The following is a 13,371-nucleotide window of genomic DNA, read 5'->3' as shown; positions in this document are numbered from 1 at the left end:
TAATAATCATAACGTCAGATACAAAATAGCATACAAATAGCATAATCATATTCAGCAAATCATAACCTTTCCATAGACACCTTACTTGACATACTTTGTACAAGATTTGTTGCAATTATAGAATAGCGGTAGCAACAGTGATCTATATGGTCATATTTTAATCAGATAAGTCACACCCTGTTTGTGGAATTAACCCCTGAATTGGCATTAGGGCATAAATGTCCCACTGTTGCTAACACCAGGGCAGCACCACTAATTCTAGCAATTGCAGGAGCTCTGCTGTCGATAACCAGCATGACCGCTAAGCCTGATTAGGGTGGGGTCTGGAACAATTTGTATAGTGGGGGTCCTGAGAGCCATTGAACCAAACTGTAAAACCCGTGTGTGAAGGAAACCACTTCAAGCCAGGGGGTGCAGCAACCCCTCCAGCACCCCTAGTTCCAGCTCTTTTGGGGCACAGTGTTCCAAACCATAATGGCCAAGGGCATCTCATCTAAGAGCTCCTGTGTTTGCTATCACAGTTGGAGCTGAACCGGTGGTAGCAATGGTGGGAGGGAAAACCTCTAGTTCAGAGAAGGCTTTAGTGCCTAGTCTAGAATTCTGACTTTGTGGCAGTAAGTATGAATAGGCAGCCTGAAGCTTGCAGTCAATGGGACAGCACTAATACTTTTGTACTGGTAGGAATAAACATAAGGAGGCCTGGGAGATGGAGAATAATTTCTCTAAGCTGGCTCCAGATGAGTAAACCCAACAGTCACATCATCCATTGCAGGCTTGAGCTGGCCCCACGTTTCGGGGGATATATTACACCCATGAAAAAAATCAATTCATTTCTCACAAGCCCGGCTCCCTGCAGATGGGTGGAAGCCCTAGGCTAGGGGAATCAGGCTGTAGGTCCCATGCTAGGCCTTGGAAAGTCAGGACCTTCCTTTCACAGCAGTGGGAGAGAGAGAAATGGTAACAGGACATTTTTTTTTCTCTTGGCTGTAGGAAGCCCTGGACTGGGCCATGAGAAGCCAGCTGTGGGGTCATGCCCTATTCCTGTCAAGCAAGATGGACCTGAGGACCTACAGCTGGGTTCTATCTGGGTGGGTAGGAGCTGCCAGAGCATAGTGCTCAAGAACCCTTCATGTGATTGGCCCCCTCCTCTGCTGTTCACAGCTGCATAACATCCCTGTTGAGTCTCCCGCTTTGTCTGTGCCTCACACAACCTGAGCCCTTGGATGGAGGATTTCTGCTGTTTGTCTCTCCCTGCCTTGGAGGTTTGGGCTCACCCATCAATCTCTCTTAGGTACTTACGTGGCCCCCTCACTGCCGTATCTGAAGGCTGCACACTCTTTAATGTATTTATCCTCACATGCCCTGTAAGGTAGGGAAGTGTTATCTACATGTTACAGAGGGGGAACTAAGGCACAGAGAGGCTAAGTGAGTTTCCCAAGGTCATAGACAAAGTTTAGCAGAGCAGGAATTGAACCCAGATCATCCATGTACCAGCTAGTGCTCTAATCACTGGACGGCCCTTCCTTCCTGTCAGCATAATGGCCCCGTCTCTCTGCTCTTGGTTTGCAGGTTCACCAGCACGCTGGCCCTCAACGACCCCCTGCAGACTCTCTTCCAGCTCATGTCCGGAAGGATACCTCAGGCAGCTCTGGTACTGAATGGAAAAGCATCTAACTCCCTCCCCTCCCTCAACGCCTTGTGTTGGTATGGGCTAGGAGAGCGGGCCTCAGTGGCACTCTGCAGTGCTTCATAGGATAATGTCTCAGTATCATCAATTTGTCCTCTAGGATGTTCACTGCAGTGAACAGCAAAGTAATTGGCCATTTTTCACTGTGCTGCTAATCTGGCCACCTGCTGGTGGGATCAGGGTCCCTGCCTATTTCTGTTTGCCCCATGAGACTGCACGTGCATGTCCGGACGCTGCCTCGATGCATGGTGACCCAGTATCATCACGTACCAATGCAACATCGTGAGGCAGCACAGTGAACAGTCGAACTCTTTTAACTGTCTGGCTTACAGGGACAGGACAGATTTGTGCAAAGGGGGCTGTCCTGTGAATATGGGATTGGTGACAACCCCAGTATGACCTAGTGTCCCCTGCTAGCACCAGCACAATGCCATTCCTCTATAGGAATCTGATACAGCGGGGATGTAGCGTAAGAACCTAGCGCACTACGTAAGTGGCACAGAGGTGGGGGAGGCATGGAGCTGACTTGCGGAAAGTTTCTGTGGAGGCGTGAAAGAGCACAGGGGCCTGGAATTTGGGGGGACATGGAAAGCTCAGGCGGACAGAGGTAATGCAGGGAGGCTGAGGTGGCCCGGCTCAGCTGATTGGAGTGGAGGTTGACACAGAGGCATGACGCTAGGTGAACGTTTTTGGTTACTCGGCATAAACTAATTGCCATTACGATGGCTTCTTGCAGAAGGCACAAACTGCCAGGCACCATTAGTGAAGCCATAGCCAGAAGCAGGCAAAGAGAAATGCACTGTAGCTTTTCTGCCTCCTCCGCCTTAAGGTCTTACTTGAACAGACATAGTCACCTCATTTCTTTATTCACAGACAGTGTTCCTTCCTTTGTGATGCTCTAATAGCTCTGTACCTAGTAAAGGCCAGATCAAGGAGCTAAAGCAGCCAAACTATCTATTAATCTTTCTTTGTTTCTGCTCCCAGTGCTGTGGGGATGGCAGGTGGGGAGACTGGAGACCACACCTGGCAGTGATGCTGTCCAACCAGGTTGGGGACACTGAGCTGAACCACCGGGCCATCGTCGCCATGGGAGACACCTTGGGTGAGGAGAGGTGATGACTGGGTCCAGCTGAGCGGCTCACATTTAGTGTCAGATAGGACGCCCCATTGTGCTCACACGTTTAGTATACTCTATTACAGGAGGTGGGAGGATGGTGACTTAATGGCTAATGCTGCCCCCAGGTTCAAAACCACCCTGATGGAAATAAGCTTGGTTCTGTCCCCACTGTAGAGTCATCCACATCACCTTCACCACCTCACACAGCTTGGCCTTGCTGGGAGTGTGCGCTGAGCACCACTTGGAGTGCCATCTGGCTCATTTCAGACCAGCAGTTGGGATCATTGGTGGTGCAGAGCTGGAAAGTTCCTACTACTGCTACCTGGAAAAGAGGAGCTCAGATATTTAATTTCCAGTTGCAATAAGATTTGCTGCCACTCAGAAATGTACAGGTCAACTTTTTCTGATGTGGATGGCTAAAGTTAGACACCTAAATTAGAAAAGGGCTTTTCCAAGACGCCAGGGCCGGCTCCAGGATGTTTGCTGCCCCAAGCGGCAAGAGAAGGAAAAAAAAAAAAAAAAAAAGCCACAATTGCGATCAGTGGCAGTTCCACTGCGCCGCTTTCTTCTTTGGCGGCACTTTGGTGGCAGGTCCTTCCCTCCAAGAGGGACCGAGGGACCCGCTGCTGAATTGCCGCCGAACAGCCCGACGTGCCGCTCCTTCCCCTTGGCCGCCCCAAGCACCTGCTTGCTGAGCTGGTGCCTGGAGCCGGCCCTGCGAGACGCTGAGCACACAGAGCTCCCGCCGGCCCAGGCTTCCCTCCTGCAGAAGCCAAGTTCAGTTCTTTAATTTTTGTCTATGTGTATGGACCCCGACATATACTTCAGTGGGGCAGAGAGAGGCCATGTGAGAACAGGTGGCTGACAAGGTGCCTGCAGGGTAAGGTGAGCACACCTAGGAATGGTGGGATGGCTGGGATCTGCTCAGCTCTCTTGGCCAGCCTGGATTTGTGTGTCTGTGGAATTGGTGGTGTGAGTGGATATCTGTTCAGCTCTCTTGGCTAGCTTGGGCTTGTGCTCCTTGCATGCAGTTGGGAGTGAGTTTGCATCATGGAGTGGTTTAAATGGGTGCAGTTCATGCTGTTGTGAACTCACTGCCCACCATGAAGGAACTATGCGTTGGGGCCACTTGCATACATTCAGAGAGGTACTGGCTGCCTTCTCACCCCTGAGCCATCAGATGCCAGCCACTGGTCTCGCCTGCCCCTGCATAGGTCATTCTGGGGGACTGGTGCAGCAGCCTTTTCTCTTGTGAATTCCCTACACTGTGACCCTGGGGTGACCTCTTGCTTCCAAGCTGAACAACCCTTTATTTCCTCTTTAGCTAAGCCGCATGACTGTATTATTAAATTACTGCACAGCTTCTATTAAAGGGCCATAAGATGCCTTGGCAGCACCAGGGGCTATGTAAGCTGTTATGAACAGATGTGTATGTTTGTGAGTCTTGACAAGATTGTGCATCTGCTCCTTTCCATGTAATTGTGTAGTGTACGCAATTGTGACTGCGTGTCTGTGCGCTTGTGCCCACAGGCCAGTATCTGCATGCATACCCTTGCCCATATACCTGTGTGCCTGGCTGCCTTTAACACAACGAGCCAACATGTTCCAGGGCAATGTAACGTGTGTGTGTGTGTGTGTGTGTGTGGATGTACAGCAGTATATGTGCAGACATGGGTGTAAGTAACTGTGAAAAGACAGGTGTGCAGGGTGGCAGGGAAAGGAATGGGAATACTGCTCTGCCTTGCACGCTCAATCAGATAATAGACACTGTATACTCCTGCTGGTGAAATATCCCTATCGCAGGCTCTGAAATGCATACCTCTGCCCTAGTGCATGAGTCACAGATATGGCTGACAGAGAGACTTAACCGGCTTATTCTTAGTGCCAGTTATGCGGTGACAATGGTAGAAAGCCTCGCCACAGATTTTGCTACATTGAAACATCCTGAAGAAGCTAAATGGGAGCCAGACATGTGCTTCTGCCACCCAGTCAGGTCATCTAATGGAAAATTAAACTTGATGACTAGCAAAATAACAGCCGTGCAAGAGGACGTAGGGTGTGGGGGTTTCCTCGGGGTTGGGGGTCTTGAATGGGCAGAGAGGGGAGATGGATACAGCTGTTTTGTAATGTGCGCATTTGAAGGTGTATTTTTGTTGTGACTGGCTTTTGTCCCTTTTCTCCTGTCCAGCTGGGAGAGGGTTAATAGAAGCTGCTCACTTCTGCTATCTAATGGCGAATGTCCCTTTTGGTCACTACGGGGTTAAGACAGACCACATTGTCTTGCTGGGCAGTGACCCCAGGTGAGTAAGCCAAGCATGCAGGTTCCTGCAAATATTTACAGCTGTCATTCTTAGGAGTCAGAACAGCTCCCCCAGGGATCTCCAATGGCTTTACAAACAGGAACTAACACTCCCTTCCAAGGAGGGAGATCTAGTTTATAGTTTATTTTTTGTTGTTGTTTAAGATTCCATTTTAATTGAAGATGTTACCAGGCAGAGTCTTTAGGAACAGAAAGGTGGAATGCTGCACCTAAGGCCATCTCTAAAACAGTGGCATAGCTGGGAACAGGACTCAGGAGTTCCCTGCTAACCTCGCTAGAGCGCTGTGCATTGTGCTAATGGTCGAAGGTATATTGGGAATGATGATGCCATTCAGAGAGTGGCACTATCAATGGTGCCAATTCAGAGATTTCTTGAGGGGACAAATTCCAGTCCCTGCCTCCCCCCAATACTGAAGACCCTGTTCCATCCCCTGCTCATTCCTCCCATCCCGCAGGAACCCCAGGTTTCCCTTGGCTGGGGAGTCTCCCCGCTCTCTTATTCACATACCATGTGAGCTGGTGCCACCAGGAGTCCAGGTCTTGGCGCACTCCCCTGCACTCCAGGAACAGACTCCCCATGTGCCAGTTCACAATGCCACTCAATGAAATTGGACCAGTTGTCCCTCTGTCTGTATGGAGGGGTGGCCGGGTCACATTTCAATGGCATGGCAACCACGCAGCTGGAGCAGCACTCCAAATCGCTGCACCCTAGGTGACCAAAAATGCCGCTGTTGGGTATTCTATTGGTTGTGTTGAGCCAGCTAGTTAGAATGGGGGAGGCCCAGCCCAAGTTCTAAAGAGCCTTGGAGGGAGCTTCACTTGGCACTCATTCTAGAGGTGGAGGGGCTTAGGCACAGAAAGGGCAAGGGATGCTCTCAAGGATACACAGTAGGTCCGTGGAAAGAAAGACACACTGAACTCTGACGCTCACAGGGCACTGAAGGGGTTATGCTTGGCAGCCATGTTACCTCCTGGATTTGTGGGTTGAGCCTTTCATTGTAGTCACATTCATGGGGATGAACTGAAGCAGCCCAGCACCCAGGCAGCAGCAGTGTGCAGTGCTTGAGGTAGACGGGTGTTTGGGCAGCAGTACATTTGATAATGTGGGGAGATGTTTTAACACACTTGAGCGTTTTCCTCCTTGCCCACCCTCTGCCTTCCAAGCCCAAAAACATAAATACCCCCACCCACATATATCAATAACTGGAGACTGGGTGTATGCCCCAGGTGTCGGCTGGGGAGAATCCACCTGCCATTAACCAAACTGTCCACTGGATGTCACTGAGACTCCTGGTTCTAAAAACCAGGCTACTGACTGAAGTGACTTCAGCTCTGTCTTCTTCATCCGAAGAAGTGGGCTGTAGTCCACGAAAGCTTATGCTCTAATAAATTTGTTAGTCTCTAAGGTGCCACAAGTACTCCTGTTCTTCTTTTCTCTGGAAGAGAGTAATGATCTGTTTCATTTGGAGGGGCTCTTTGCTCTGGATCTCCGAATGAAGGTCACTGCTCAGCAGCCCCATCTCACTTGGTCTGATTCACTGCTGCCTGGAGTTATCATTTACATCTGGGCAAAGTGGATGTAAAAAGCTGTCCACTTGGAATGGCAATGTTTGCCAGTCGCTGTGCACAGGTGTGAATAATTGCACAGAGGGTAAAAGGCAGTGGAAAGCAGGCCCACAGTCTGCAGGGCTGCCTAGTAGAATCCAGATCCCCATTGATTGAGTGTGGTAGATAGAGTAGTTTACTGTAAAGGGACAAAATATTTTTTAAGGGCTGGGATTTTCAAAGAGTTCAAGGCAGGCCATCTCCCTCAGGGCCCAGCCAGAAATCTTACTTACTAAAAAATTCCTGCATGTTTCTAGCAGTCCAGATACTACCAGTGAAAGGATTTTAACAATCTAATTGGCTTTTTGCCATTTATGCTGTTTGTTCCTTTTTAGAATCATGGAGGTTTCAGACTTGCCACATTTACAAATACCATGTCACACACTTAAACAATGCACAGGTGCCTCTAGTAAACACTTATTAATATTGCAGAGGTTTTCTGCTGCTGTGTGAGCTAGAGGGATTTGGGGTGTGCCTGTGGGTCTGCATGTGCTGGAGGGGCAAGGGAGTGCTGCATGGAGTGTGTCTGTGAGTGAATGGAGCGGGTGTTATAGGATGTTAAAGAAGATTGCCGTACCTCGTCACGTCCTTGCTTTTAAAGGTTTCAGAGTGGTAGCCGCGTCAGTCTGTATCAGCAAAAAGAACAAGGAGTACTTGTGGGTGCCACAAGTACTCCCTGTTCTTTTTGCTTTTAAAGGTTCGTGTGGATGGGTTTGGTGCTTACCTGCTTTTTAAGGAAGCTTTTGTTGGTGGGATTTGACTGGCTGTGGCATTAATCAGTTTCACTTTTGCTCCTAGTCAGTTTAACATTCTGAAGATTGGTGGGGTGAGGGATGGACATTCCATATCCCAGACATGCAGGTTTATCACGGAGAGGAAGAGTCTTGCTTTCTGTTCCTGACCTCACCTCTCTGCCTTCTCCTTTCAGTCAGACATTTGTACAGTTTGCCAAGACGGAATCTATCCTAAGGACTGAAATCTTTGAGTATTGTCAGATGCTGGGACGTCCCAAATCCTTCATCCTCTCCTTCCAGGTAATGGAAACAGTCAGGTACAGTCAGTACATTTGATGCGCAGAGCCACAAGTGATCAATGTGCTGTAATGTAACCTCTCCACAAATCACAACCTAATGCATTTCTGATATGCCTGTTGCCACAGACTATGGTATAAAATTACGTTCTGCATTCAAATGGTCCCTAAAGAACTTTGCTATCCTCCATGCCTTGCTTCACCCAGTGTTGTTTACAGATAGTTTTTCTCTTTTCTTCTTCCTCCATCTCCTGTCTAAGCACCATCCTCAGCCTCAACCGTTGCTGGCTGGGTACATCCTCACCCAGTATAGACAGCTCAGGACAATGTCTCAATTTCTATAACCCAGAGTTGAGGGTGAGAGGTGATTTTCATCCCCTCTGTGTCTGGGAAGTGACTTGGGAGCTCGTGAAAGTGTAGGATGCATTAGTATTGGCAAAGTACACACAGGCACTGCACCAGCTTCCTCACCCAGTAGTGCCAGTGCATGCCCCTGCTGTGCCCTTGTTCTTTCAGTCCTACCCTTACTGTGCCAATGCATCTCTGTCCTCACCTGAAGGGTGCCTTGCTATTCCATACCAGGGTACTACATACAGCTCCGTTGATGGCCAGCGTCATCTAGTCATTAGAATAAGGGACTAGGACTTGCCATTGGCAAGTTGTATGGCTGTGTGCCTCAGTTTCCCCGCCCATATAAAGAATTTGCTAATTCTCACCTGTGTCGCTGTGGGGTTGTGAGGCTTTATGTAGTATTTGTAAAGTGGTAAAGATGAAAGGAACTATAGAAAGGCAGAGGTCCCTGGCCTGAATCCACAAAGGGACTTAGGAACCTAACCCCCAGACTTAGGCACCTAAGGCCCATTTTTAGGCCCCACTGCTGTCCACAAAAGCCCTGCTCAGCAGCTGCCTAATCCTGTGGGTGCCTAAACTCACTCGGGGCCTAAATTTGCACTGTAAAAGTTCTCTAGGTGCCAAAATTTCTGCCTTCTGAGTTTGCTGGCTCACTGTAGACACCCAGACCACTGTCTCACATCTAATGCCCAGAGCGATCCATAACCTGGGGGAAGATAGACGTTTGTCCGCCTAACGTGTGTGCGGCCTGATCTAGTGGGCATGCCTAACTCCATACAAAACAGCGAGGGGTCGGAAGAGAGCTTCCCTTATAACCTGTAATGGTTAGGGTACTCACCCTGGATGTGGGAGACCATTGGTTCAAGTCCCCCCTCAGCCTGATGAGAAGGGATTTGAACAGGGCTCTGCCACTTTTCAAGTGAGGGCCTGAACCACTGGGCTTTAGAGTCATTCTTGCTTTGGCCCAATTAATATTTAATTATTCATGTATTTAATTAAAGTGGCACAACCTCAATAGGAGAGATTAAGGGAAACCTACATCAGACTATCCCATAGGGCAGATCCTTCTACAAATCCCTTTTCCTCATCAGGTAGAGGGGGGGACTTGAACTGGTAGCCTCCCGTATCTGCTCCTCCTACCCCGCCCTCAGCTGTTTTGCATGGAGTTAGGCGTGCCTACCAGATCGGGTCCCACATGTGGCTTGGGTGGAGGAGGGCCTATCTTCCCCCCATTTATGGATCACTAGCGGAGATAGACGCCTTCCTGCAACCTGGACATAGGCTCAGAACTCTGTGAGGGGGCAGGGCTTAGAACACATCCCTGCTTTGGCGTCTCCCATTGACCAACATGCTGGCTTTCATGGATCGCAGTCTAAGGCGCCTACTGTTGGGATTCCCTCTGAGACCTTTTCCGCTCCGCTTATCCAGAGCACCTCGTCCTCTTCTGGGAGAACACTTCATCCAGTTCTCTGGGACCCCTGAAACTCAGTTTGACTCCAGCTCGTCACTCCGGTTACTTAATTAGGCATGGGACAGCTCTTCATCCACGCTGGCTAGGTACAGGGTGATACCACAATTCCAATTCATGTCACACAGCATATTATATATACATTTTCCTAGCTATTAACCTCTATATATCTCACACGTAAAGACCAATCGCTTTGCAGAATGTGTAAGGCAAGCATCTCGGTTCAGGGTGTTTCTGCCTACTGTGTTTACTATAGGCATACCCACAACAGTGAGTGTAGTTAGCTTCTGCTTCGCTTATTTACAATAAACACATTCATAATAGTTGTTTCAGCAGTTATTTGTTTGGGCTTGTCTTGTCTTATCTTGGGCTTCTCCATGGCAGCTAAGCCAGCCCTACTCCTGTGTCTCCCCATTGATTGTATAGGGAGTCTAGGCGCCTACCTCAGGCTTTGTGGCTCCCGTTGTTGTGCCAGTGATTTTCTAGGCACCTAAAAATTAGGCATTACAATAGCTAAATCCCTTTGGGGATCCAGGCACATTTACTAGTGTCACTGCTATTTATCACTGTCTGTCCCGGCCTGTAGAACCTCTCGCCACGTCCAGTCTTAAACACTGCCACCATCATAACCCTGACCTGCCACGCCCCCTGCTACTCCAACCCTGGCTAGTCCAACCTCCCTCTCAACTTACAGCTCTTTACCTGACTTGAGGGCAAGGGGAAGCATTTGGAGTCATGGAGAAAGTGCTGATGCTGCTTATCTGCTGGGAGTGCCTGGCTGCTTTTGTCCCAAGTGATTCACAGCCTGGGGGTTCTGTAGGGTCCATAGGTGCTCAGTCTCCTTTATCATCTAGTGACCCAGGAGGCTGCAGCTCTTCTTTTCTTACACAAAACTGCAAAGAGTCACCTTTCAGCTAGACTCACCGCCATGTGCTCTGCAAGGGGCTGCCCTTGAAATCCACCTGGAGGACTTGAGTCTCCGCTGCCTTTCACGCCCGTGCAGAGGAAGTACAAAGCAGAACGGTGATGGTTACACGCTTTGCACAGATGCGAAGCAGTGAGAGATCAGGCCCTCCCTGGGCTCAGCAGAGCTTCCTCAATGGAGGGTCTTTTGAATTCACTCCCCTTCACAGATCATCAGAGCACGAGTCTAGCAAGTTTCAGGGCAGAGTGCCACACGTATTGATCTGCTTTAGTTTTTGCCTAGCTTTCCCTTCTCTAATAGCCATGCGTAACTGATGTACTTTTAACATTGTGCATAAGAACCCAGCTGCTGCAGCCTCAAGCGTTGCACAAATCAGGTGAATAAATAAATATTTCTGGCTAGGGTCCTCCCCCACAGATCTGCTGGCACATCTTTACCCTGACTTCAAAACCAGCCTCACTGCAATTCCAGCCGCGAGCCTGAGGTGAGCCGAGCCAGCTAGCTTGCTGCAATGGATGGTGGGTTTTTGATATGGACAAACGCCCCTTACAGATCATAATGAGACCTTCAGCCCCACTGCACCTAAGACATGACCAACTGAGCCTGTCTCTGTTTCGTGCCTTTCTAAGCGGACGTATTAATGCGGAATTCCGAGATATGGCATGGTGCTGCAATAGGGCTGGGCTGTTCCCTCCTTGACTGCAAGTTGGTATTTCATTGTCTAGGCACTGAGAGACCCCCACTAGGCTAGGTGCAGCACAGATGCATTCGGAGAGAGAGTCTATGCCCCAAAGAGCCAACAGTCTAAATAGAGAAGACTGGCAAGGGGAAACAGGCACAGAGAGGGAAGTTACTCAAGGTCACAAAGCAGAGCCAAGACTAGACTCTAGGTCTCCTGATTTGCAGTGCTGTGTGCTACCCACTGGACCATGCTGCCTCTGAGTCAGACACCTCCATCAAGGCTGTACAGGGACCTCACCTTCTGAGCAACTGGGCTGCTTCTTCCTTCCTTTTCTTCTCCTCGCCTGGACAGTCATTTTTCTCGTTCCTTTTCCAAGGTGTATAAACTCCTTTACGCTGCACGCCTGGCGGACTATGGTCTCACCTCCCAGGCCTTGCATTACTGCGAAGGGATTGGCACAGCTCTGCTAGACCAGACCCAGGCCAGCCATCCGGTGCTGTTAGAACAGGTTATCAAGGTGCGTCTCTTGTAACCAGTCCTTGTTTGCTTTGGCTGTGGGTGGGGGTTAGCTGACGTGTTGAATGGGTGAAATCCTGGCCCTGCTGGTAGTTTTGCCCTTGATTTACATGAGGCAGGATTTCGGGAATGCTGTCAAGTTGCCTAGGCCTATATAACAATCAACCTTCTGCTGTTAGGAAATGTCTCTGAGCCCCTGGAGCTCCCAAGAGCTCAGCACTTCTGAAAATCAGCCCCGAACATCTATTTGCTGGAGTATGACAACTAAGCTCAACCCAGTACATACATGAGTCCTTTGGGATGCAATAGGCTGTGCTGTCTGGCTGCCTCTGGTGATTTTTCCGTAGCAACTGCCTAAATGAGATATGTGCTGGCCTCACCCATGGTGCTGAAACAACTATGCAGGAGCCAAGTCTAATATCAAATAAAGGGGAGTGGAGGGGAAGGGGCATCATGTGCCAACTAGGAAGGAACACAAAATTGCAGAAGAAGGAAATCTCACTTTGAAGCTTCTACAAAGTTAAAAATGGTGGAGACTTATGAAGTTAAAATCTATTTTAAAACTGGTTCTTGATACTTCCTATTGAATGTATCATTCTGGGATAACATTTGCAAACTCAGGTGTTATAACGGATTCCAAGGATGTCTGTGTGTGTCCATAGGCAGCTACTTAGATATTCACTATTAGAACTGGTCTGACTTGCATTAGAAGGAATATGCCACAAGAAATCATAATCTCACATCAGCTACAGGATTTGGGGTGTGTTATTGAAGTTGTCAGAGCTGGGTATTATTGTTGTTATTTTATGGTAAGATGTTGTAATTTTCACATCTATTTTAGGGATTAAAGTATGCAGAAGTCTTTATTTTAAACCAGAAAATGTCCTATTTTCTCATGTTCGGGATGGCGTTAGAAAAACAAGCCAACCCCTTTGTCCCAAAAAAACAGAAGAATGAGCAGCAGCACCTGGCTCTTACATAGGGCTTTTCATCAGTAGAGCTCAAAGCACCTGACAAAGGAGGACAGTATCCTTGTACCCATTTCCCAGATGGGGGGACTGAAGCACAGAGCAGGGAAGTAATGTGCTCAAGCCAGTGCCAGGGCTAGAATTCAAGTCTTTGGCATGCCAGTTAGGTGCTCAATCAACTAGACTACATTGCCTCCCTGTTTGTGGATGAAGCTCCAGTGATACAGGTGACTGCACTGATCCCTTTAGTAGGCAGCTGTCTCTTGAACCATTTGGCTCTATAATACTGACAGTGGCACCTGCCCTTTCTGCAGTACGACCTTGTCATTGTCCTGGACCCATTCATAGTCTATCCCATTCATCTTTCTCCGAGTTCTATTTCCTGCTAAAGCTCCATTGTGTGGAGCCCAGGGAACAATACAGTCAAAACCTAATTCACCTGAAATGAAGCAAAAGAAATATTTCCTGGTCATTGCCACAATGTAGATTAAAGAGAGAGAGAAAAAATACTTAGGTAATACACACCTGAGGCAGGTGCTGTGAAAATCCCTGTCACACTAGCCCTAAAGTTGGAGTTACATAATGTTGTAGCACTTACCTGGATCCACCTGTTGTGGAAACCTATTTACTCTAACAGCCTCTCAGATGGGCCATTCTGCTGGGAATAACACTTCTCCTGCGAGAACGGGCTTTCAGATGAAA

At 48.7% G+C, this 13,371-nt stretch overlaps 1 protein-coding gene across 1 annotated transcript in view; it reads left to right on the top strand.

The window, feature by feature from the left end:
* SEC16B (SEC16 homolog B, endoplasmic reticulum export factor) overlaps positions 1-13,371 on the top strand; it is a 38,031-nt gene that overhangs the window by 11,901 nt on the left and 12,759 nt on the right. The window contains exons 10-15 of the mRNA XM_054037107.1: positions 991-1,088; positions 1,570-1,651; positions 2,672-2,789; positions 4,993-5,104; positions 7,658-7,763; positions 11,562-11,702. Coding sequence (XP_053893082.1) covers positions 991-1,088; positions 1,570-1,651; positions 2,672-2,789; positions 4,993-5,104; positions 7,658-7,763; positions 11,562-11,702 — 657 coding nt within the window. The remainder of the gene's footprint in view (positions 1-990; positions 1,089-1,569; positions 1,652-2,671; positions 2,790-4,992; positions 5,105-7,657; positions 7,764-11,561; positions 11,703-13,371) is intronic.

The sequence above is a fragment of the Malaclemys terrapin genome, chromosome 8 (assembly GCF_027887155.1).
Source record: "Malaclemys terrapin pileata isolate rMalTer1 chromosome 8, rMalTer1.hap1, whole genome shotgun sequence".
Lineage (NCBI taxonomy): Eukaryota > Metazoa > Chordata > Testudines > Emydidae > Malaclemys > Malaclemys terrapin.
The sequence above is the reverse complement of the archived record's forward strand: the minus strand, read 5'-3'. Positions and strand labels throughout refer to the sequence as shown.